The 25,966-nt window shown below is 35.3% G+C and overlaps 3 protein-coding genes across 3 annotated transcripts; 2 read left to right on the top strand and 1 right to left on the bottom strand.

Annotated features, from left to right (window-relative positions):
- The first annotated feature begins 2,222 nt into the window (after positions 1–2,222).
- On the top strand, positions 2,223–7,284 carry LOC106386357 (putative white-brown complex homolog protein 30). The gene is made up of 14 exons (XM_013826211.3): positions 2,223–2,754; positions 2,855–2,931; positions 3,009–3,284; positions 3,392–3,455; positions 3,539–3,685; positions 3,859–3,893; positions 3,988–4,061; positions 4,161–5,011; positions 5,200–5,496; positions 5,592–6,053; positions 6,138–6,286; positions 6,376–6,665; positions 6,745–6,878; positions 7,002–7,284. Exons 1-14 carry the CDS (start codon positions 2,522–2,524, stop codon positions 7,156–7,158), a joined length of 3,246 nt encoding a protein of 1,081 aa, XP_013681665.1. The 5' UTR covers positions 2,223–2,521; the 3' UTR covers positions 7,159–7,284.
- Positions 7,285–11,520: 4,236 nt separating this feature from the next.
- LOC106388512 (indole-3-acetic acid-induced protein ARG7) lies at positions 11,521–12,965 on the top strand. The gene has a single exon (XM_013828597.3). The coding sequence runs from the start codon at positions 12,433–12,435 to the stop codon at positions 12,808–12,810; it is 378 nt and encodes a 125-aa protein (XP_013684051.1). The 5' UTR covers positions 11,521–12,432; the 3' UTR covers positions 12,811–12,965.
- A 138-nt stretch (positions 12,966–13,103) lies between these two features.
- On the bottom strand, positions 13,104–14,899 carry LOC106388511. The gene has a single exon (XM_013828596.3). The coding sequence runs from the start codon at positions 14,797–14,799 to the stop codon at positions 13,420–13,422; it is 1,380 nt and encodes a 459-aa protein (XP_013684050.2). The 5' UTR covers positions 14,800–14,899; the 3' UTR covers positions 13,104–13,419.
- Between the last annotated feature and the right edge of the window lie 11,067 nt (positions 14,900–25,966).

Below are 25,966 nucleotides of genomic sequence, written 5' to 3'. Positions count from 1 at the left end.
TATATCGTTTTAAATTAAACTATAAACCATATAAAATACAATATTTTAGTTTCAAAATTTACTTTGAACAATTTTTTTGATAAAAGTTTTGAACGATCATTGACAACTTATTTTTTTTAAAAATTATAAATTACTAAAACTATTAATCCCACAATGAAAATTTTGTTATCAGTAATTTAAATTTTTTTTATAAAAGATACAAATGATCAAAAAAATTACTCCTCCGGATACGAATGTATGATGTTTCATCTTTTTATCTTGTATGCAAATGTGTGATGTTTTGAGATATAATTAATGCATTTAGTTTTAAAATTTAAACATAAATTAAAAAGTTAAATTATGAATGGTGAAACTTTATTGATATAACCAAAAAGTAACCAGTAAAATAGTGTATTTATTGTTTCTTAAAATGTGTGTAAAACCTTAAACATCATACAATTAAATCCAGAGGGAGTATATGAGTAGAAATCATCATTTAATAGAAATTAATATTATAAATATACTAAAATATATTATCTATGTTAGTATCATTTAAATTTAATAACATATCCTATCAAATATAAAAAACATATTTTTTGATTAATAAAATTGATTTATATGTTCGCACAAATTTAATTATATATTTAATAATTACTGACTTTTAATTATTTAATATATATTTATTATTTCATATTATGTAAAAACATTTAATACATAAAATAATTTATATATATAATGTTGATTCCGCGCAAGGCGCGAATCTTAACCTATATATAATATTGAGTATAAACATTATATATACGATCGGTATATTTGTAATGTTTATACTCAATATTATAGAGTAATTTATATCAGTATCAGATTATGATCTATCTGGGTGTGTTAATACTATTAGAATGCAATCTACCCCATACAAATGTCCAGTATATTTCTTTTGAGTTATATATTATTAGAATACAATCTACCACATACAAATAGAGAAAAAGACAAAAATAGCACTAAATCAAGTTTATGTTTCCAAACTAGCACTCAAGGTCAAAAGTTACAAAAATAGCACTTAATGTTTTATCAAAAGTCACAAAATTAGGGTTTATAGTTAAAGGGTGGGGTTTAGGATTTAGGGTTTAGGGTTTAGAGTTTAGAGTTTAGGGTTTAGGGTTTAGGGTTTAGGGTTTAGATTTTAGGGTTTAGGGTTTAGTGTTTAGGGTTTAGAGTTTAGGGTTTAGGATTTATGGTTTAGTGTTTAGGGTTTAGAGTTTAGGATTTAGGGTTTAGAGTTGAGAAATGAGATTTTGGGGATAAGATTTCAAATTTTGAAAAATAAAAAAATTAAAATTTTCAAAGGATAAACTTACAAAGGTGCTATTTTGGTAATTTTAGTTTTTGAGTGCTATTTTTGTGATATAAACTTAGAAAGGTGCTATTTTGGAGATTTGCCCATACAAATATACTGGTCGTATATATTTGTAACTTTACTCATGATCTGATACTGATATAAATTACTCTATCTGGGTGTGTTAATACTATTAGAATGCAATCTACCCCATACAAATGTATGTGTTTTTGTTTTTTTAACATGAGGGTATCCAGATCTATTGAATGACTCAGACTAATATTTAATGTAACTCACATATAGTTTTTTTTCGGATATTCAAATAGTAAAGTGTAACCTATATCCCCATGGCCACACAAGTAGATTTAGTGTTATATTATATTGCTTCACTAATATGATATACTATAGATTTTTTATGAACAAAAATCGTTCTGTCTCGTATTGTAACTACATTAGCTAATATATTAGATTCACCCAACTGACATATTGCATGATTGGTTTCCGAGACAATTTGACCTAAATTGCTGTATTTATGTTCAAAACGTATAAATGACTTTTCTCCTTACTGATTTTGTTGTTGTTTTGTTATAATGCCTGTTACTAGTTTTGGCAAAAACCTAAGTCAAATCATTGTCGTAGATTAACAAAGAATGTTATCGGGCAACACACGCATTCGTGCAACCGAAGCAATCATCTATGTTATGCTTCACCAAAAAAAAAAAAAATATATATATATATATATAGAGCCACCCGTTTCTATTTATGGTAAACCAATTATATATTTAAAGAAAAACCTCTCATTTTTCTCAGCCATTTTTGCATTTGCTACAAACATGGATCTCCTTCCATGGCTCTTACGGTGACTATTCTCAACTCTTTTTTTTCACACAAGACTCTCATTTTTCACCTTTCCTACATTGATCTCTAGTCGTTACCATTTCAAGTTTTCTTATTTTGTATTGTAACAAGCTCGTTAGTTTTTATTTAAATCCTTCCTCTCCCCAAAAAACTTGTTTTTCTCTGTCTTTGTCTTTTTATAAGACGACTGAACTTTTGTTCTCAAGACATGATAGAGAGAAACATATTACGTTTCAACAAATATTTCTATTGGTAGCTTCCAATGTATCCATTCTACTGTTTGTTCAAAAAATTCAACTATTTTGGCTCAAACAGTTTTGATTTTTTTCTCCAAAACTTTGATTGAAAACGATGAGACGACTTCGGATTGATGTTGGTTGGTTACAACACATCTTGTTCTTCTTCGTTTGTGGCTTGGGGTTTATATCGCTTGCATCATGTTTAGATGGAGATGATTACAGCAAAACAGGAAATCCAAAAGTTCTTGTTCCCGTTACAAACCTGATATATAACCGGCTTCAGAGTCTAAAGAATGTCTTAAAGGCTGATATTGATCGGGATTTAGGATATTGCATAAAAAATTTGTAAGTATATATTCTCAAAAAAAAATTGTAAGTATATTCGATATTTGAGCATATACGTATTTAGACATATATTTGCCTATAACTTATTGATATAATTCAGGAAGGACGATTGGGATGAAGCATTTGATTTTGATAAAAATCTGGACTTTTTAAGCAATTGTATCAAGAAAACCGATGGTAAAAAGGAGAACTGTTTTAAAAAAAAACATTTATTACGTCAAACATTTAAACATTTTCATATTCTTGTTTTTCAGGTGACATCACACTTAGACTATGTTCAGCTGCTGAGATAAAATTCTATTTCAGTAGTTTTATTAGAAGGGATGAAGTAACAACGGTTCATGTAAAACCTAATGTCAACTGCAATTTGGCTAAATGGGTTTCTGGATGCGAACCGGGATGGAGTTGTAATGCAGATGATGATAAAAAGTTTGATATCAAAAATGGAAAAGTTCTTCCATCTAGAACTCGTAAATGCCAACCTTGTTGCGAGGGCTTCTTTTGTCCACAAGGTCTTGCTTGCATGATACGTAAGATATCCATATACATATACATGTTAATGTTATATCAATATTATTACTATGACTTTAACCTAACATCTTCATTGTTGTTTACTCTTTGACTTATGTAAATGGAGCTTGTCCATTAGGTGCATATTGCCCACTTGCCAAGCTTAATAAAGCAACAGGAGTTTGCGAGCCGTAAGTTGCTCATTCTCTAGATAAATTTACTACTTTTATGAAGAAATAATATTAATGGTTGATTAAAGAGTTTTTCTTTGCAGATATAATTACCAAATCCCTCCTGGAAAGTTGAACCACACGTGCGGTTCTGCAGATAGTTGGGCTGATGCTGAGAGTAGTGGTGATATGTTTTGTTCTCCAGGTTCATATTGTCCAACGACGATTCGAAAGGTCACTTGTGGTAGTGGGTATTGATTCTTTATCTCACAACTTATGCGTCGATTGATTTGTCATATATGAGATATCCCTCAAATTTGTTACATTAAGAATGCAATGTGTGATAATAACAACAAACACAGTATTTGCTTTTATATACATATAAAGTTAATGATCTGATCAAACATTTTCATGTGTTATTCAGACATTACTGCAGACAAGGTTCTACTTCACAAAAACGTAATTTTTTAAAAACCAGAGAAAATGATTTTTTTATTATAAAGTACATATGAAGTTTATATAATTATTAATCTTTTCTTGGTGGCTATTTTAGCATGCTTCAAGCTCGCAACTTGTAATCCAAATACTGCAAACCAAAATATTCATGCATATGGAGCCATCTTAATCGTAAGTTAGTTGATGAGAAGAAATTAAACTATATATATTACATTTTTATTTGTTTTTTCCTTGTTTAAATTAGAGTTTCTGTATTTATTGTTTATGTAGGCGTCAGTAAGTCTTGTAATGATCATGGTTTACAACTGCTCCGATCAAGTTCTTGCCACTCGAGAAAAGAGACAAGCCAAATCTAGAGAAGCAGCAGCGAGGCACGCAAAAGAAACAACACAAGCTCGAGAAAGGTGGAAAACTGCAAGAGATGTTGCCAAAAACCCTAAGATGGGATTAACTGCACAACTATCTCAAACATTTTCTCGCATGACATCTAAGAAAGATACACCTGATAAAGCATCTGGAAAGTCCAAGGACAAGAAAAAAGGACCGAGTAACTTGACCAAGATGATGAAATCAATGGAAGACAACTCGAGTAACCATGAAGGGTTTAATGTTGGAACTGGAGGTAGTAAGCCTGGGAAGAAGCCTCAAGCTCCAAAGGGTAAACAGCTTCATACTCAAAGTCAGATCTTTAAGTACGCGTATGGTCAAATAGAGAAGGAGAAAGCTATGGAGCAAAACAACCAGAACTTGACATTCTCAGGAGTTATCTCCATGGCCCAAGACACTGAGATTAGGTCTAGGCCTGTGATAGAGGTTGCGTTTAAGGATTTAACTCTTACTTTGAAGGGTAAACATAAGCAGATATTGAGATCTGTTACCGGAAAGATCATGCCTGGCCGTGTTTCCGCAGTAATGGGTCCATCAGGAGCTGGAAAAACTACATTTCTTTCTGCCTTGGCAGGAAAGTCAACCGGATGTACTAGGGCTGGTCTAATCCTCATAAATGGTAAAAATGAATCTATAAACTCATACAAGAAGATTACTGGATTTGTACCACAAGATGATGTTGTCCACGGAAATCTCACCGTCGAGGAGAACCTTCGTTTTAGCGCAAGATGCAGGTAAGTCTTAGAAGTTAGAACTAGCTTGTATACTAGAATACATACTGCATAATGTTCTATTGATTCTGGAAGTAAAAGACCGCACTAATTCATTAAATTTTATTTAAATCTTTTTAAGTGTTATTGTTTTCTTTGTGCTTGATTAGCGTTTGTTACAACACGTTCACATATGTTTCTTTTACATGCAGGCTGAGTGCTTATATGCCAAAAGCAGAAAAGGTGTTGATCATTGAAAGAGTGATTGAAAGCTTAGGACTACAACATGTAAGAGACTCATTGGTTGGCACGGTAGAAAAAAGAGGAATCTCCGGAGGACAAAGGAAACGAGTGAACGTTGGTGTTGAAATGGTCATGGAACCTTCTCTATTGATATTAGATGAACCTACCACAGGTTTAGATAGTGCATCTTCTCAGTTACTACTTAGAGCACTTCGACGTGAAGCAGTTGAAGGGGTTAACATTTGCATGGTCGTGCATCAACCCAGGTACGATATATATATGTCCATAATGTATTAATATTTTCATTTTAACGTTATAATCACAATACAAATAACTCGTTCTTTTTTTTTTGTTTTATCAGTTATACGATGTACAAAATGTTCGATGACATGATATTACTAGCAAAAGGTGGTCTTACCGCGTACCATGGATCTGTCAAAAAAATCGAAGAGTATTTTGCTGGAATAGGTATCACGGTTCCTGATCGTGTTAATCCGCCTGATCATTATATAGATATTCTTGAAGGCATCGTTAAACCAAATAGTGATATCACTATAGAACAACTTCCCGTGAGATGGATGCTTCACAATGGTTATCCAGTGCCACATGATATGTTAAAGCTATGTGATGGACTCCCATCATCATCTGGATCAGCTCAAAATGATTCCACTGACAATTCTTTTAGTAATGATCTATGGCAAGATGTTAAAACAAATGTGGAGATACAAAAAGATCAGCTACAAGACAATTACTCCAATTCTCAAGACAATTCTAATCGAGTAACTCCTACTGTAGGTCGACAGTATAGATATTTTATGGGAAGGTATGATTTTTCTAGAATTTGATAGAATGAAAAACCTAGTAATGTTCATCATGTCTACGTTAAAGTTTTGTTTATATGTTTCAGGATTGGGAAACAAAGACTTAGAGAAGCAAGACTACAAGCCCTAGATTTACTAATATTATTAGTTGCAGGAGCTTGTTTAGGAACTCTTGCAAAGGTGAATGATGAGACGATTAATTCACTTGGCTACACATACACGATTATAGCAGTCTGTAAGTTGTGAAAGTACACAAATATTGATTTGATTAATCAGAACTTGCAGTAGTTTTGGAAAATTAACCAAGGTTTATTTTTCTTGTAGCTCTTTTGTGTAAGATTTCAGCGCTGAGATCATTCTCTGTAGATAAAATACAATATTGGAGAGAAAGTGCCGCTGGAATCAGCAGCTTAGCGCATTTCATGGCCAAAGACACAATGGATCATCTGAACACAATTATCAAACCTTTAGTGTACTTGTCCATGTTCTACTTCTTCAACAACCCGAGATCTAGTTTCGAAGACAACTATATTGTGCTAGTGTGTTTGGTCTACTGCGTAACGGGCATGGCTTATGTATTTGCCATATTGTACAGTGCTAGTGCTGCCCAGTTGGTTTGTCCTCACATTCTAATAACTTACTAAAGTTTCACAACCAATTTTTTTACTTAACCGTATATTCTTTGTCTTGCAGATGTCGGTGTTAGTGCCTGTTGTATTGACTCTCATCGCGAATCAAGATAGAGATAGCATTGTTCTTAAGTATCTCGGAAGCTTCTGTTACCCTAAATGGACTCTTGAAGCTTTTGTCCTTTCCAATGCTCAAAGGTATGATATAAAGTTTTAGATTTGTCTTCATCACATAGCATCATTCAAAATTCACAAGAAGATATATAACTTAACATTTTTACCAAAAAAAAAAGAATTCACAAGATTTTAATTTTGGGTTAGGTACTCTGGAGTGTGGGTGGTGACTAGATGCAGCTCGTTGTCTCAATACGGATATGATCTTAGTGATTGGGTCTTATGTCTCATTGTCCTCGTTCTCATGGGTGTTATATGCCGATTCATAGCTTATTTCTGCATGGTTACCTTCAAGAAACTGTAACCTATAATATTCCCTGTTAATGTTGAAGCCCCCTGTGATTAAAAAGCGTACATATTGTATAAAATCATGTAACAAAGTTCTATTTTTGATAAATTATATAAAATTAAATCAGATATATAAGTAGTTTATAGAATTAAAAAAAAAAATTCCAATTATACTCTGTTACAAGTTACAACAGACTTCCAATTTGTAAAAGGACTATAGTATTACCACCCAGTGCTACCCACGGACAATTTTATTGCATTTAAGTTATTTATTTTATAAAATTTGAATGCTCTGTTTTTCTTTCAATACTAATTACTATTTTGTATTATTTTTGGAGATGGATATAATGGAGATGTTGCGTTGAAAGAAAACAGTTAAAAACGTTAATAGAATTATTATGATTTTTTCCAAAATGAGGTATATGTTTAGAAGCAATTTTTATAGAAAATTAAAATATAAATAACAACATGTAAAAAGAGTTAAAATTATTACATTTGTTTCGTTCAATTTTATTTTTCGTATTTAAGCCTTCTTTAAAATATAAATGTACTTATTTGAAATATAATAAAAATAAAAGTGAAACTAAAATAATTTTGAAGTAACATTTTTTGAAGTATTTATTCAAAAGTTTTGATACCTGAGATCCAGTAGAAATATAAATGCTCCAGTAGAAAGATAAATGCCCAACTGAAAATAAAAGAAGAAGAATAAACATTTTGGGGTTCTTCTCCATCGCAAACATCACCAACCTGAAATTTTAAGAATAAACTAAAAAAATATTTGTAAAATAGACAATCCATAAACAAACAGATTTGTAAGTACTTAGTTTGTAAATAACAGATTATCAGATAATACTTACAGTTGCCTGAACTTGTGACAATGTTCTGAGCTTTTTTGTTGAAGGTTAAAGATTTGAAATAGAATTATACTATAGTATCATCTTCAACCTTAATCATGCAAAAAATTAAAAAGAATTAGAGAATATAAATTGAAAAGGCAAGGAAGATAAATCTTAATACAGGTTAGACATAAACTTGTATGGATATTTTGCTACATTAAAAACAAAAAGGAAGATGAAAAAGAAGAAACGATGGAAAGGAGCAGGGAGATGTAAAATAAAACTAGTTACCGGAAGTTACTTTAAGAGTTGAACTATTTGAAATGGAGACATGGCTGGAAGTTATCTTACCAAAAAAAATATGAACGTGTTGTTGTTGATCGAGAAAATTTAAGAATTTAGAATTTTACGGTTTGAAAAAATTTAAAATAAAAAAGCTTATTTTTTTAGTATTAAAAAAATGACATGTGTCAAAATCTTATTGGTTAAGTGATTTGTGTTTTATTATATAAGAGAATTAACCGGTCAGCACTAAAAAAAGGAAAAAAAGGTTAACATTCCACCATAGAATCAACCTGTAGGGGTGTCAATTCGGGCTGGCCCGGCCCGGTCCGGCCCAAACCCGCTAAACCCGTAAATATTTGAGCCCGGTCCGGCCCGGCCCGAAAATAATTTGGGCCTAGAATTCAAAGCCCGGCCCGGCCTTTATAGGGCTACAGGGCTTTTCGGGCTTTTGTGGGCTTTTCGAAAAATAATTTGTCATTGTCACTTCCATCGTTTTAATACATGTGAATTTTCATTAAAAAAAGTGTTTCATTTTTAAAAAATAAAAAAAGTATAAAGTGAGTTTAAAATTTTCTTGTCTATCACAAATTTTTTATTTTTTCGTATGTTTTAAAAATATTTTATACACAAACCAAATTTAATAAGATTTAAATAATCAAATATCAATTAAAACAAAAAATATAAGAGAACAAAATTTATGCTAAACATGGTCAAACGTTTTATACTTTATATTTTGAAAATAAAAACATGTTGTACATGAAAGAAGAATGCACTTTTGTAAAATTTAAAATGTAACACTTGTAATGATGAAACAATAAAGTGCATTAAAAACTTTTATATTTGCTTTATTAGAGTTTAGATAAAAATATTAAAATAATATATCAATACTAATAATAGTTTCGATTACAAGAAAGAAGGATAATATTTACGCTAAAATATAAATTTCGGGTTTTCGGGCCGGCCCTAGCCCAAACGGACTTAAGCCCAAAATACCCAAAGCCCAAATGGGCTTAGCCTGAAAGGCCCAATTTTTTTTGGGCTTATAAAGCTAAGCCCAAGCCCGGTAATTTTTAGGGCTGGGCGGGCTCGGGCTACGGGCTTCGGCCCTAATTGACATGTCTATGACAACCTGTAATAGCATCTCTGTCGTCAGCGTATAAATTTTTGAACCCAAATCGTCCAACCCCACTCCGACGTCTCTTATGACAAGAGGAAACGGCAAGGATTGTTATTTTGTAAACTAAAACGGTACCGTATCAGTTTAGTTTGCGATCCCTGAACTGAAATGGCAAGAGTGTTGGTGATAAAAGGATAAGGGGGTCAAATTAACGGCGTTAAAAGGAATCCGGGACTAAATAATAAGTTAATAATAGTATACGTTGATGAAGACCAGCTTCCCATAACTAATAAGTGTTTTTTTGGAAAAGTTTAGATTTTTGTTTGTGATAGATCGCAATGTATGTATGGTCTTGTTGAAGCTGTATGATTCTGTTTGTTGATCATCAGATGATGTTGTTCATGGTTCCTCAAGAAGCCAAAGTACTTCAAGAAGAAGAAGAAGAGGAGTTGATATTGATAGTCCTTCATAGTAAAGTCAAGATCTACACCAAATAGCTTTGAAAGTTTAAGCTATCTTTAGATATCAAACATATCTGCTTGGATAGTCCTTCATTTCGTTACGTGCTCTTTATCCTCCAGTGAGAATAATCGATCAACAGTAGCAACACAGCCACAATAGGCTTGTTTTTGTATGAACTTAAAATGGTTTCTTGCAGTATCGATGTCTACTTTTAGTCTACTGGTACCTTTGGCCTATGTGTAAAGCATTTGGCAAATATTAGGTTCAAGTCCTTGTGCAACAAGAATAGCAATAGTTTTTTTGTGTGTGTTGGTTTTGTTGCCCCCAGACAAAGAATATAATGAATTTACTATTTCTTGACAGAAGAATCTCATTAATTGAATGAAGCATCATCCTTAATGTAAAGTCTTATTTGTATACATTAGTTTTAGATACCTAAATACAGACAGAACATTTTCTTAATGATACTGGGTCCGTATTTAAACAAAAGACCCCCCAAGGCTGGAACCATCAGATTCAAAAGTCCAAGTTTAGATATCTTGTTTTTTAGAATGACCCCTTTAATAATGCAAATTTTAGTTTATTTAGATTAATTTACGTACTAATTAATGTTCTTGAATTGATTGTATAAGTGATGATGCAATAGCAAAACCTTATAGGAGATCGTAGATAAGTAAAACTAACTTATTAAACATAGCTTAATTACTGTGAGTTGAATCATGAGTTACATACCATTCATGAATCAAAGGCTCTTTTTATGCAAACACTCTCACTACCTTCTTCCGGTCAATTCGATGGGGCAGGATGTTCTGCTTGCTTGAATCCAGTCACCATCGAATATAATAACAATGTCTGTATTTTGCAAGTTCAAACCAAAGACCACCGGCAATGCACGTGTGCTCAGAACAACAATGAAGAGTTGTGTGACTTTTGATGATGATGTTCATGAAAAAACAATTTTTTTTGGTTTTTCGATATTTTTTTTGTTGCTGATTTTTTGGTTTTATCACCGGTCTAAATGCCTCTTGAATATATTATCAATCCAATCAGAATACACATCCGGTTCATGGTTAAACCCGGTCTGAGAACATCCGGTTCATGGTTACACCCGGCCTGAGAAGTGAGAACCCAGCAAGGCATTGGTTAATTAATGTAAACTTTTGCCTGTTTCTATTTTGAATGGTAATAAAGCTAGTGAATAAAAAAATTTGCATACCACTTTTGGCCATGCAAATAGAAACCAAAACGTTTTAATAACTATAATTTTTAAGATTTAAGTACATTGTAAAATGAAGTTCAGACGTTTTAAAATATATATATACACTAAAATTTGCTAAACTAATAATCTTATACTATAAAATCTAATTGAACTCAAAGGCATTTCTACATGTAACATGTTCTATGGCCAGATATTTTCTCTCTTACAAGAAAGTGAGAAGAGAGACAAGTATAGATAACTTCATAAGCGCACATGCACGCAATAAATTAAAGGCAGAAGAATCCAGCTTAGTTTTAGAATAGCAGTCGTTGTTACTCAATTTGACAGACTCAAACCAACTTCACAAAACACACACACACAACACAAACATTGCAGATGGATAGATCTGAGAGAGACATTTTGGAAGAGAAATGGTCTAACAATGAGGTTCTCTCACTCAGTTAGAAGGAAACATATTTGGGATGAGTTCTTAAGGGGGGATGAATCTTAATCAATGATACTCTCTTACTCTCGTATTATGGACCACTCCAACATTGACATCTCCATCTATGTAACCTCCCAAGAGACAATAAGGTTTTCATCATGCCTATCTCTATCTTGTGAACTACATTCCTCCCCGTCTACTTGTACCGTCCTATCTAACCCCTTTTCATCTGTAAAAAAGAAAAAAAAATCACCTCTACATGTAAGTTTTACCAAGTATGATCAAAGCATTATAAAGAAAATGCTGATTATACTTAGCCAACATCATCGCAGGATTCTATGTTAGTCCATGTTTAGAGAATTTAAGAAGTCACTTGAGCTGCTTAGATCCAACACAGCTGTAGGAAAAGTCAATAAGACAAACATTTCTGCAGATCAAACTGACTGAAATTATATTTTAGAATATCCAATGCATGAATCATATATAAACCAGGGTCACACTTTCTCCAAGAAGATGTAAACCCATACTGGACATTGTCCTTCAGATCTTATCTCTCCATCTCTACTCTTACTGTCTTGTGGGGCCTTAATCCCCCAAGAACTTCAAGAAGTCTGACAACAATTTGAACTAAGAAAGAAAATAGAGCAATACTTTAATGTACATCTAACCATAGAGTGTGTGTTCGTACAGTTTCGTATGAAATTGCAACTTTATAAGCAAAAAAAAACAGAACCGCACGATTCAAGTATTGTATTACTTAAAAGTTGCCCCATCTCACCCTTTGGCTAACTGTCATGTCCAAACATTTATTACAGAGCTTTTTTTTTTATTATAGAGCTTTGATATTTCTACTTCGGCTATATATATATAAACCAGTTCACCTAGTACTCTCATCACAACACTGTCCTCTATAACTTGTATATTAATCTTCTTCTCCTACTAAGATGAATAGCAAATTCATCAAGTCTTGTGAAAAGAAACTCAAAGTAATGACAAGCAAAGTCACAACACCTTGTACGTTTTGCGAGACATGCTGCCAAGGATTTTGCTTGGCGTTCAAGAAGGAAGCTGAGATGATCCCAAAAGATGTCCCTAAGGGACACTTGGTTGTCTATGTGGGTGAGGAATCAAGGAGGTTTGTTATAAAGATCACCTTGCTTACACACCCACTCTTCAAGGCATTGCTGGATCAAGCACAAGATGCTTACGGTTTCAATAGTGCTGACTCCAGACTATGGATTCCTTGCGATGTGAGTACCTTCCTCAATGTTGCCCGTTGCGCCGGTGCTCCACAGGGCCAGAGCAACTGCATGTGTATCTAGGAAGGTTCTTGTACAGAGAACTCAAGACATTCATTGGTTAATGCTATTGCAGTATATTAATAATGTAAAACTTTTTGTATTGAATGTGATATTAAATTTCAGTGTGAAAATTGTTATTAGCTAAATGGTAAGCGGTAAACAACGTTAAAGCTCTCTATTAGGCTTCTTTAGTTCCAAAGATATACATGACGCCACTAAAGCTAGAGCTAGTTACTTAACAGAAGACACTAAAACATGAAAAAAATGACTAAAAGAAACACACAAGAGCTACATTATTTGCAACCAATTCCCAATTGCGTCTATCCAAAGAATGCATAAACATAAATAAAGATCAAAACGGCTGGGACAAATAGGTCACAAGATAGGTACAATTGACATCAACAACTGCAGCAAGATATATACAAAAGAGACACACTCTTGCAAATGAGTATACACAGTAGTCGTATAATGCTTCCTCTCTTTCACAGCTCACAGCGTTACATACATCAAATTGTTGGCAATCACATGAATCAACTGCAACTCTAAAACCAAAGGAGGCACAGAGATGTAGCCATTGGCATTGACTCCTTCGAAAACTGAAAGCTTATTCTACAGAGAACCAATTCATTATCATCTTATCCCATCAACCATATTCTCCATCTCTCTTCTCCCAAACCTCCTACCTTCCGCATTTGCATCTTTACACCTAACCGCTAAGTAAAACACTAACCAAACCGCCGTGAAGTAAACCTCCAACGCGGACTGAACCACAGAAGCAAACCCTTTCCCCACAACACGAATCAAAGCCCATCTGAAGAAAGACCCACAGAGAATCGCTTCAAGACACTTGATCTGCACAGCCTGATGCAACAAAAGAGACACCAAGTAAAGCCCTTCCTTCACAATCTCCCTCCCCCTCATCCTCGGATCCACAACGGCAACAAAAGCATCAAGCGCCAACACCAAACCAATAAGCGTATCAGTTAAAAACCAAGCGAACAAGAACCCAGAGATCTCCTTCTCGAACCCTCGGATCCACGGCGGCATAACCGTGAAAGGCATCAGCTTTAGCCTCACAAAGACACAAAAAAACGAGTACTGATCCTCCACCTCGCCAAAATACCACAAACCAAGAAGCTGCGTCAAAGCGTCTCTCACCGCCCACCTCATCAAAACAAAACCAGTGACTCTCTTAAACCCTAATCTCGAACCACTCCACACAGAGTCGACGAAAGAAGGAAACCTACCGAGCAAATCGTTGACTACAGTAACAAACATAATCGCTAACACCAACGAGTACACTGTGGTAAACCCTAGGATCACCCATCCGTAGGCGGCGGATAAGAAGCTCACTAAATAAAACAGAGCCGCCGCGTCGCCGCCGCCGCCGCGGCCGAGGTGTAGCCCCTTGAGGAAGAGCTTCAGATCCACGAAACTATCATCAAAGTCTTGGTCTTTCTTATCGCTCTCGGGTTCTTGATCGTGCCCAGATTCGTCTTCTTCTCGATCTTTCGGCTCCTGCAAGGAGAAGCCGGAGCGGATGATCTGAGGTAAGGAGAGGCCGTTGTCTCCGATTGGGCGTTGGAAGCCGGGAATGCGATCGAATCCGGAGAGGATTAGGGTCGTGGCGTTGAGGGGAGACCGAAAGGGGGAGCCTTGGAGGGATCGGCGGTAGGGATCGTGCTCGTCCGTGGAGAAGAAGTCGTCGTCTAAAGTGCCGAGGCGCGTGAGCTGGAGGAAGGGAGCGCGTGGGTGATGGTGATGATGATGATTGAGGTGCGTGGGGGAGTTGGGGAGGCGGGAGAGGAGGGAGCGGAGGGAAGGGTCGGTGTCGACGAAGGAGGTGAGGAGGAGGGAGAAGTGGTCGAGGAGGGAGTGGAAGGAGAAGAGGAGGAAAGTTAGGAAGATGAAAGTGAGGGGGTGCGAGGAGAAGGATGCGGTGGTTTGACGGAGGAGCTGGGAGGTTGTGCGGAGACGGTTCAGCCGCGCGTGGTGGTGGTGATCGGACATGTCGGTGTTGTTTTACTATTCGCTCCCGCGACTTTGGGTAGATCGAAAGAGAGAGAGAGGAGAGGAGAGGAGAGATTTTGTGTAACGCATCCTAATCTCTTAACACGACTCTAATGGGCTATATATGGGCTTAGAAATGGGCCTTATCCATCTCATATATAGTTGTGGAACAATGGACGTATCTATAAGAAATGGGGGTCGGTCTGACAAAATACATACCTTAGCTTTTACCGCATGCCAAAACATATTTTGATTAATCAAAAATTTGAAATTTATGCCTGAACTATAAATCACTGAAAAAATACATACATACCCCAACTTCTATTGGGATTAGCATTGACTTCTAAAGACTAGGCATAAATTTCAAATTTTTGATTAACACCAACTCCTAATGGGATTCCAACGCTAATCCCAATTTTGACTTAAACTCTGTTAATTAATTGTTAACGACGATGACTAGGATACTTAGTTGGCTAATGAGTCAGTGCCTAATCGAAAATCAAATTGGAATTGGTCAAATCTAATAATGGGCTATTATCAATACGATATCGTCCGTTCTGTGTTTTTATCTCCTCTTCTTTCTTTCTTCTTCTGCGACCTCTAATTCAGGCATGAACAATCCGTTTTCCCATAAGAAATGTTTCTTGGCATCAAAACTCCCCATTCAATGGCCTCTCATGGGTGTTGATGAGTGTATATTTCAGCATTTCAACATTCATGCATTTAAGATGAATTATCGAGATATGATTAAGATGAATTACTAGCATAATTTTCAGCATAGCTAAAAGAGTATATGCGATTATGAAAGTGCTTTTATCCTTCTTTGTCTCCTGCATCTCTTGGAATGTTATCTTTTCTAGATGATTTTTTTGCTAAGATTACTAGATTCGGTCATAAGACATTGTTTATATTGATTGTTTTACGAGTTATTTTCACTCTAGGGCAGATTTAAGTTTTTTATTACACTCTAGAGCAGTTATTGTTCTTAGACACTTTTTTCTAGCTTATTCTATTCTTTTCTAACTAAAGTATAATTTAGTTATAATTAAGTGGATCCACTCAATATTTCATCTTCTTCCTTATTTTTTGTAACCACAGAAGCAATGGTGTAACCATATAATGAAAACATCGGTGACTAAAATGGCTTCGCCGGAAGCTGTCTGAGAGCTTCCTCCTTCACGCCGTGCTCCGCAACTAATCTGCTTCGCTCTGTGACAATAATAAAAAGAAGAAGCAAGATTTACGTTTTTGTTGTTAGAAACAAAATCAATTAGAGCTTGAAATCGTGTCTTACATGATATTTATACATGTTTAAATGTATAATAAGCAAGAAAAAAAAAACAGATGATTAAGTTGAAAATTATGGATGGCGGCCATAGAGGGAAATTGCAGAAACCCTAATTGATTTTGGGGAAATGAAGTTAAAATTACGAAATGTCCCTCATTAAAAAACATGAAAAATAAATGATTTATATGTACATGATATGTTATATATACAAATACACTATCCACATGTACAACGATCCATATGTACATGAAACGAGACATCCCTTGTTTCTGGTTCCACGATGATGATAGTTTCGAAGAGATGCTTATGGTACCCGGGAGGAGCAGGCCCAAATGGTTTTCCTAATGCAATCCATAAAGATATATAACATACATTTGTAAGTTATAACATCTGCAAATTTAAATAGTTTTCAAATGTACACACACATATTGTGTCCACTTGTACAATGACTCACATGTACACTGGTGTATACTAGTATGTTTTCTATATATGTACATCGATGTGTACATACAAAAACTGTTCATGTGTACATATATGATATATCATGTTTACCAATATCGACATGTACACCAAGATTTAATATCCACATGTACACTTGCTTACCAATATCGACAAGTACATTTTGAAATATCACAAGCAGCTCAACAATAAACATATCTACATGTACACTTGTTTACCAATATCGACATGTACCATGGTGCAATATTCAATTAGACATTTATGAATTTGTAACATAGATTTACAAGTTTCAACATTATATGTTCAAATGATGAATATATTTGCACAAAATTTATGCCACAGGAGAATTCAAAGCAAAGTCTAAATTGTTTTAATTATGTAAACTTTGATTCTTTCGGATAGAGTTGGAGATGTACATCATGTTCGTGTTAAATTTTGATTTATTCGGATAAAGTAAACAAACTCCATGTTGCATTTTTGTTGTTATGTACATCTTGTTCATGTACACGAGTATATTGAGTAACCACATGGATACGATCTTGGATCGACGTGTCCACGTGTTCCTATGTTTAAAGGTACATGTTTTAATGATGTTCACATGTACACTGGAGTGCACAATTGAAAGTTTGAAGATGGAATTAGGGACTAATATGCACATTTAATACTATGGGGACAGAATGAAAAGAATCAAAAGCCGACGGACAATTTCTGAGTATACACGGAAAGACCAGATTGCAACATTAAAAGTATTAGGGTAAATTTGTGAAGCAATTTGATCAGATTGGGAGTTTGAGGCATATTGTGAAAGAAAGAGGAAACTAGAGGACCAAAAGAGCAAAAAGTGATAATCTTCCATTGATGTTGCAGATCGCACTTTGTCACATCTCGTTGACGACAACAGAGAGTCGGCTACGGCGGAGCAGATATACGACGGCGAAGGCTTAGAACATGATTTGGAGATGAAAAGGTCGTGGGCTTGAGACGTGGAGAAGCCGATGTTGACGAGATGCGACGAAGAGCAATGACTGCTGGTGGACGAGACCTCACATCGACAACATCTTGGACGAAGGAGCTGAGCACATAGAGGAGGAGATAAAGACACCATAGTTGAAGCTTCAATCGATTTCCGCCATTGACATCGTTGTGTACTTTACACCACCATTAGAAATATAGCTTGACATAACTCAAAAGATAGATATAATAATATTGATAATAATTGATTAAATTTTTTTTGAAAAAAAAATTCTGAGAAAACAAATTTTATTTTACAAAAAATGGTTGAGAACTTAAGACGAAGAAGAAAGAGACGTGGATCCACTTTATTTTGTTTGTTAGTCAAAACTTATGTTAAATAAAGTAAATATATATATATATATATTAAATTTAGTTAAAGTAATAAACACTTAAATCTAGGCAATTTAATTTGTTTGTAACAAGGAAATAAGCTTTGTTAGCCAAAACTACCCTAGCGGCAACAACTGCGTTATTATGTTAATAAAAACTTAAAAATGCCTTGTAATATTTTCTTGTTTTAGTGTGCGGTGTACATTTCAACTACATTTTAAGTTTGAATTTTATGCAAAAGAAAAAAAATTGTTTAAAAGTTCAAAAACTAAGTTGTATAATACAAGTTTGGTTGACTTTTTATCAAATAAGTATTGTAAGAGCAACTTTAACGGTAAAATATACATGATGAGGTTCTTGTCAGATTTAAAATTATATTTTAATACTCCTTATTCTTTTGGTTAAAGTTTATTATCTTTTTAATAATTTAACTAGTTAGAATTTAGAACATTACATGTGGCATGCAAGAGGTCCGATAAACATCTCATTTCAGATACAAAATCTATCACTTCTATTTTTGTTAATTTTTTTTATTTTTGTAAAATTTGAAAAATCCACTTACATACTGATGCTAGACATGCTCTAACAAACCAAAAACGTACAAAATTAAAAGAAAAACAAGGCAACAATGTAAACATCAACCAAGAAGTTGAATGTCAAATCACTCCTAATTTATGTCCACCTAATTTTTTGGTACTTTGGAGGACCCATCATCAATTCATCATAATGTGATTGTCTTTAAACTTGTACCAGAACACAAGTGAAATGGAAGGGCTCTACACAGCTTACAAGCAGGGGAGAAGCCACGTTTAGAGGTGTGGTGGCACGTGCACCCCCTTATTTATTGATATTTGAAATGTTACACCTAAAGTTACTATAGTTTCAGTTGATCAATTGGTAAAAAACAGGGTTTGCACCCATAATGTCCTGAGTTCGAAACCCCATTGCATGCAGATTTATTTTTTATCACTAACAATGCACCCATTAAATAATTCTTCTGGCTTCGCCCCTGCTTACAAGAACGTCCACTTAGTGGGATCATCACTATCTTTGATGTGGTTGTAGAGAGTTGCAAGACCATTCTATTCGTGGATAGTCTACCAGCCACCAAAGTACCCAGCCACAATCTTTGTGTGGCTCTCGAAGAAGCTTCAAGCCTAATTGACCAAAAATTAGGAAACACAAAAACCAATAAGAAAAAAAACAAAAACAAAAATAAAAACTAATGAAATGTCCAGATGTCTCGTTTTTCTCATAGGTGTTCTCCTCGTTTTGATAGTTAGAAAAAACACCATGTTAGTTGAATTTATGTTTTATTATCTTTTACATTATTGCTACATGTCTCCCTCCCACACGAAAATAGTAACACGTCAAACAATAATCAATACCGTTTAAATAGAATGAGTCTTAAAAAATTTACCCTCTAAAATTGTTTGGACCCTTTAATTTTTTAGTCCAATCTATAATATAAAATCAAATATCATAACTAGGGCTGAACAAAAAATTTGAATCCGAAGAACCAAACCGAACCCGGTCCGAAAAAGTAGTACCGAACACAAACCAAAATTGATTAAATATCCGAACGGGTTTAAAATTTTGGTAACTAAAGAACCAGAACCAAACCCGACCCGAACCAAAGTATTCCGGGTACCCGAATGTATCCGAAATTGATTTCTCATTGCAAGAAAACAGCGGTATTCTGACGGACATTCCGACGGAAAATGAAATCCTCGGAATATCCCGAGGAATTTCCGAGGAATTTCCAAGGAAACACAAAATTTGGTTTCCTCGGAATATACCGACGGAATTCCGAGGAAATATTAATCCGTCGGAATATTCTTATGGAATACCGAGGAAAAATGTATTCCTCGTAAAAAAACGATGAATTCCGAGGATATATTATAGCCGTTAGAGAGCCGTTGGGGGATTTTAAAAATTCCGAGGAAAATCCGACGAACTAGCCGTTTCCGTCGGAATTCCGTCGGAATTTCCTCGGTCTGTCGGCAGGATTTCAACTATAAATACAAGCACCCCTCTTCCTCTTCATTCACTCCATATCTTCATCCTCCCTCTTACTCTCTTTACACACGAAATTGATTCATAAAAAACATGTCTTCTTCAAATTATTTTCGTTCTTGGATCGATCGACCTCATTTGTATCCGAACACGAGATTGCTTACGGAAGAATACCAACGAGGTATAACCAAATTCATGGGGTTAGTTCACCGACAACCTGAAGCAAAAACAGGTATGTTAAGATGTCCTTGCTCTAATTGTAAAAATAGAAAGGTTATTAAAGAGTGGAATGTTTGGACTCATCTATATTTGAGTGGGTTTACACGAAGTTACAAAATTTGGTATCATCATGGAGAAATTAATTACGAACATGGTAGTACTAGCGAACCTCAGCCAGCGGTTAGATTAGAAGAACCAATTAGAACGGATGTAGATTATGGTGTAGGTACTGAGCAGATGGTAAATGATCATTTTAGAGGGAAGATTTACCCAATGCACAAGCTAGGAGATTTTATGATATGTTGGATGCTGTAAAGCAACCATTGTACGAAGGTTGCAGAGATGGTCATTCAGCTTTATCATCTGCTACAAGATTGATGGGCATTAAAACAGATTATAATTTGGCTGAAGACTGTGTGGATGCGATTGCTGATTTTGTAAAAGGTATTCTACCCGAGGATAATGTAGCTCCTGGTTCATACTACGAGGTTCAGAAACTCGTAGCTGGTCTTAGTTTATCGTATCAGGTAATAGATGTATGCAGCGACAACTGCATGATTTATTGGAGGGCGGATGAACAGCGGGTTACATGCAAATTTTGTGGAAAGCCTCGTTATAAAGATAGGAGTGGAAGAGTTCCAGTGCCATATAAAAGGATGTGGTATTTGCCTTTGACGGAAAGGTTGCAGAGGTTGTATCTGTCTGAACGCACAGCGCAACCTGAGATGGCATGCGGAGCACTCAACAGATGGTGAGATCAGACATCCTTCAGATGCAAAAGCGTGAAAGCATTTCCAATCAAAGTATCCCGACTTTGCGTATGAGAGAAGAAATGTCTACCTTGGTGCATATACTGATGGTTTCAGCCCATTTGACAAGAGTGGAAAATAGTATTCTCTATGGCCAGTCATTCTTACACCATACAATCTACCCCCAAACTTGTGCTTGCGATGAGAGTTTTTGTTTCTCTCGATTCTCGTTCCTGGACAAAAGCATCCTAAGAGATCACTTGATGTGTTTCTTCAGCCACTAATATATGAGTTGCAACAACTATGGGCTCAAGGTGCTGAAACATACGATGTTTCGTGTAAAGAAAACTTTCAAATGTGGGTAGTACTAATGTGGACAATAAGTGATTTTCAAGCATATGGTATGTTATCTGGATGGACAACGCATGGAAGGCTATCATGTCCATATTGTCAAGATAACACTGATGCTTTCCAACTAAAACACGGAAGGAAAACGTGTTGGTTTGACTGTCATAGGAAATTCCTACCACCTGATCATCCATATCGTAGGAGTAGGAATTTGTTTACGAAGAACAAGAGGGTGTTTGACAGTCCACCTCCGGAAATTTGTGGGAAAGATTTGAAGACACAACTAAGAGATTTTGGTGCAGAAAGTACGCCAGACGTCGGTGGACATGGGCGTTTTCAGGTAGATGCTGTTGGAGATCTACATAACTGGCACAAAAAAATATTTTCTGAGATCTGTCATACTGGGAGGATCATCTGCTAAGGCATAATTTAGATGTCATGCATATTGAGAAGAACTTTTTTTACAATCTCATGAACACGATCCTTAATGTTCAAGGTAAAACAAAGGATAATTTGAAGTCAAGACTGGATTTAGTCGATATATGTGCTCGTTCAGAACTTCATGTTGATGAGAATGGTAGGGCTCCTTTTCCTATATACCGACTTGATGTAGAGGTAAAAGATGCGTTCTTTGATTGGATTTCAAACGATGTGGAATTTCCAGACGGTTACGCATCTAATTTGCGTAACTGTATCGACAGAAAGGAAAGAAAGTTTACTGGCTTGAAAAGCCACGATTGCCATGTAATGATGCAACGCCTCCTTCCGTTTCCCTTCAAGGAACTATTACCACGAAATGTTCATGAAGCAATTACAGGGATAAGTGGTTTCTTCCGCGATTTATGCACGAGATCAGTGACTCTTGAAGGTATTGAAAATTTGAAGACTAACATATCCGTGATTCAGTGCAACCTTGAGAAGATATTTCCACCCTCATTTTTTGATGTTATGGAGCATCTTGTTATTCACCTGGCAAGAGAATTGGAACTTGGTAGTCCTGTGCAGTATACGCTTGCATGAACAAAAACCACACAACATAAGAGAAACACTTATACACTTTAATAAACGGTAAAAGGAATACTTACAATTATTTTTGAAATTTTGTTATTTCATGGTTTATGATCTTCTATACAAAGAATCCTCCATGGTATGCATTACAATTGAATAAGAAATGAAATACGGCAAAAAATCGATGTTTTGAAACCCCAAACACTAGTTCCTCGGTATTTCTTCGGAATATTCCGACGGAATTCCGAGGAAGATAAGGGTTTCCTCGGAATTCCCACGGAATATTCTGAGGAAATTCCGAGGAAGTAAGGTTTTAAAACCGAAAACAACGTTTTGCGGATTGAATAACACGTATATAACCCTTATTAAGTGTCTTAGACTGATTATGAAGTCAAAAATTTGTTCCTTACCCTATAATAAACACTTTTCCGATTGTATGAACGAAATCCCCATAACATAAGAGAAACACTTATACACTTTAATGAACGGTAAAGGGAATACTTACAATTCGTTTTGAAATTTTGTTATTTCATGGTTTATGATCATCTATACAAAGAATCCTCAATGGTATGCATTACAATTGTATAAGAAATGAAATACGGCAAAAAAATCGATGTTTTGAAACCCCAAACACTAGTTCCTCGGTATTTCCTCGGAAAATTCCGACGGAATTCCGACGGATATTTAAGTGTCCGTCGGAATTTCCTCGGAATATTTTCATTTAACCGGGCAAACCAGCCGCGAAATATTTCGTGAAAATTAAAATTGGAATTCCGAGGAAATTCCGACGGAAACTATCCGTCGGACCCTAGGTTTTATAACCACGAGCTGGTTCTTCTTCCCCATTTCTCTCTTCTTCCTCTCCGGCTCCTCTCCCTCCTCTCCGGCGATCTCCCCCTTCTCTCCTACGATATCTCCGGCGAATCCTCTCTAAACCTACACAAATCATGTAAGGACCCTATCCCACTCTCTTAGGTTCTATTTGTTAGGTTTTTGTGTAGATTTGATAGATTTTTTTTTAGGGTGATTGGTTAGGATTGTGATTTGGTTATATAATAGGTTTAGAATTGTGATTTGGTTGAATAATTTGTTTTGTTGAATTGATTTAGAATTTTTTTATAAATTTTTTATTTTTTTGTATTTATAAAATCGATTTTTGTATATAAATTTGATTTTTGTGTATAAATTGGATTTTTGTATTTTACAAAACGATTTTTGTATATAAATTCGATTTTTGGACTATTTCTATATTTATTAAACATTTTTAATATTATTAAAACTATTTTTTGTAATTATTAAACTATTTTTTATTTATTAAAACTATTTTTGGTTATTAGAACTATTTTTATATATTTATTAAACATTTTTAATATCTATAAAACTTTTTTGTGATTAAAAACTATTATTTGGGATTTTTAAATATATGTATATATATATGTATATATATTATATAAATTTCTATATTTATTAAACATTTTTAATATTATTAAAACTATTTTTTGTTTATTAAAACTATTTTTATATATTTATTAAACATTTTTAATATCTATAAAACTTTTTTGTGATTAAAAGCTATTATTTGGGATTTTTTTTTTAAAAAAAATTAATTTATATATTTCTCTATTTATTAAATATTTTTTTTTAATTTACAGGTCTAATGATGTTCAGACCCGGCCTCGACAGCGTCGTGGTCGTGGTGGTACGGGGAGTCCGTCTCGGGATTCCAGCCATTTTCAGGATTCCCCTTCACCCCACAGCTCCTACCATACATCTCCCGCTGCTGCACCCACTCCTGCTCCTCTCGCTCCTGCTGCTGCACCCGCTCCTGCTCCTCCGGGTCCTCCGGGAGTGATGAGTGTTACGGAGTTGGTTCGACAGCCCGGTCGTGACCATCTTCCCTATCTTACTCCGTATCCACATGGACGGGGTCAAACATAGTAATTAAACATTTTTTTTCTTTAAAATTTGATTCATTATTAAGCGTTTGTTCTTTTTATTAGGTTCAACCGATCCGGGAACGGGATCAGCGCATGGATCAACCGTACGATGTACTCGGCCCTCGACAAGGGACATCCGACTTTCACTGACTTCCCTACCGACAAGCAGCATCTGTGGTTTCGTCAGTTTGCGGTAAGTATTCTCATTTTTTACTTATATTTTTAATCTTTAATATAAATTTTCTACTAATTGTGTTTTTTTAGCAAGAATTCAACTGGAATTCCGATGAGACGCTCTTTATCTATCACCACTTCGTCCATAAAGTTATAGACAACTATGGGAAGCAGATCCACGAGTGGAAGAAAAAGTGGGAAATCAACAAGGTTGTTTTTAATTTATTAAACAATTTTTTAATTTATTAAACAATTTTTTTATTTATTAAACTATTTTTTTTATTAAAAGGTCCAAAAGTCGATAAACAACACGGTCTGGACGGAGTTGTGTGCGCATTGGGATAAGGAAGAGACGAAAGAAACTTCTTCCACCAACTCCACCAACCGCAGGAGCGACCGTAAAGAGAAGGGCGTCTTCAAGCATAACTTGGGTGCTCAATCTATTGTCTCTCTGGGAGATCGCATGGTAAGTTCAGTCGCTTTTTCTTCAATTATTTAAGTTTTGAAATTTTATTTTTTGTGCATTTCTTCTAATTTTTAATGTTTCTTTAATTTATGTTTTTTTCAAGGCGGAAAAAAATGATGGCGAGCCGGTTGATGATCTCGCCCTAATGAAGAGGGCGTATACCAACAAGAAGACCGGCCAGATTGATGACGGTCTTGTGAGGGAAGTGGTCACCCTGGTCCAAACTCAGGTGCAAGACGAAGTGTCTCAGCTTCAAACCGAGGATGACGATTCGACGGCTTCGACCAACTTGTCCCAGTTTCGAATCAACGAAATCGTTGAATCCGTAATTTCTTTTTTTTTTAAAAGTTCAATTCATTTATTTCTTGATTTAAATTTGGCTATTTTCTATTTCAGTCGGTTCCAAAGAAGAAGGGACGTTTGGTCGGTTTGGGTCGTCGCACCCGGTCGGTTCCTCTTTCTTCTGCACCACCGCCCTTTGTTGATCCAGAAGTACTTACGGCTCAGTTGAAGGACAAGGATGATCGCATATCTTTGTTGGAGACCCAGATGGCGGCTCAACAGGAGGGCTATGAGGCACAGAGGAGGCTGAACCAGCAAATGATGGAGATGATGCATAGGATGTACCCGAACGAGGTGTTCCCGAACGTGCCAGACCCGTAGTTTTTTTTTTTTTTCAAAAACTCGGAATGTTTTATTTTTATTTGTACAACTTTGAATATTATCTAATATGTTTTCAATTTCAATTTTAATTTTATATTTTCGAATTTAAATTTCAAAAAAATTAATTTTTAAAAAAAAAATTATTTTTTTTTTAAATTCCGAGGGATTTTTTTTTAAATTCCGAGGAAATGAACCCTCGGAATATACCGAGAGACATGTTCCTCGGAATATACCGAGGGACTCATTCCTCGGAATATACCGAGGGACTCGTTCCTCTGAATTTTCCGAGGGCTCCGTTCCTTGGAAATTCCCGATGAAAATTCCGGGGAACATTTCGTCGGAACTTCCGAGGATTGGACCATCGGAAAATCCATCGAAATATCCCGAGAAAGTTCTCCCTCGGTATATTCCGAGGAGCTTTCCGACGAACTGGTGGTCCTCTGAGTTTCCTCGGAAATTTGTTTCCTCGGAATTCCGTCGGAAATTTCCGAGGGAT

Source organism: Brassica napus, chromosome C4, assembly GCF_020379485.1.
Source record: "Brassica napus cultivar Da-Ae chromosome C4, Da-Ae, whole genome shotgun sequence".
Classification (NCBI taxonomy): Eukaryota; Viridiplantae; Streptophyta; class Magnoliopsida; order Brassicales; family Brassicaceae; genus Brassica; species Brassica napus.
Note: the sequence above shows the minus strand (reverse complement) of the source record. Positions and strands in the feature narration are given on the sequence as shown.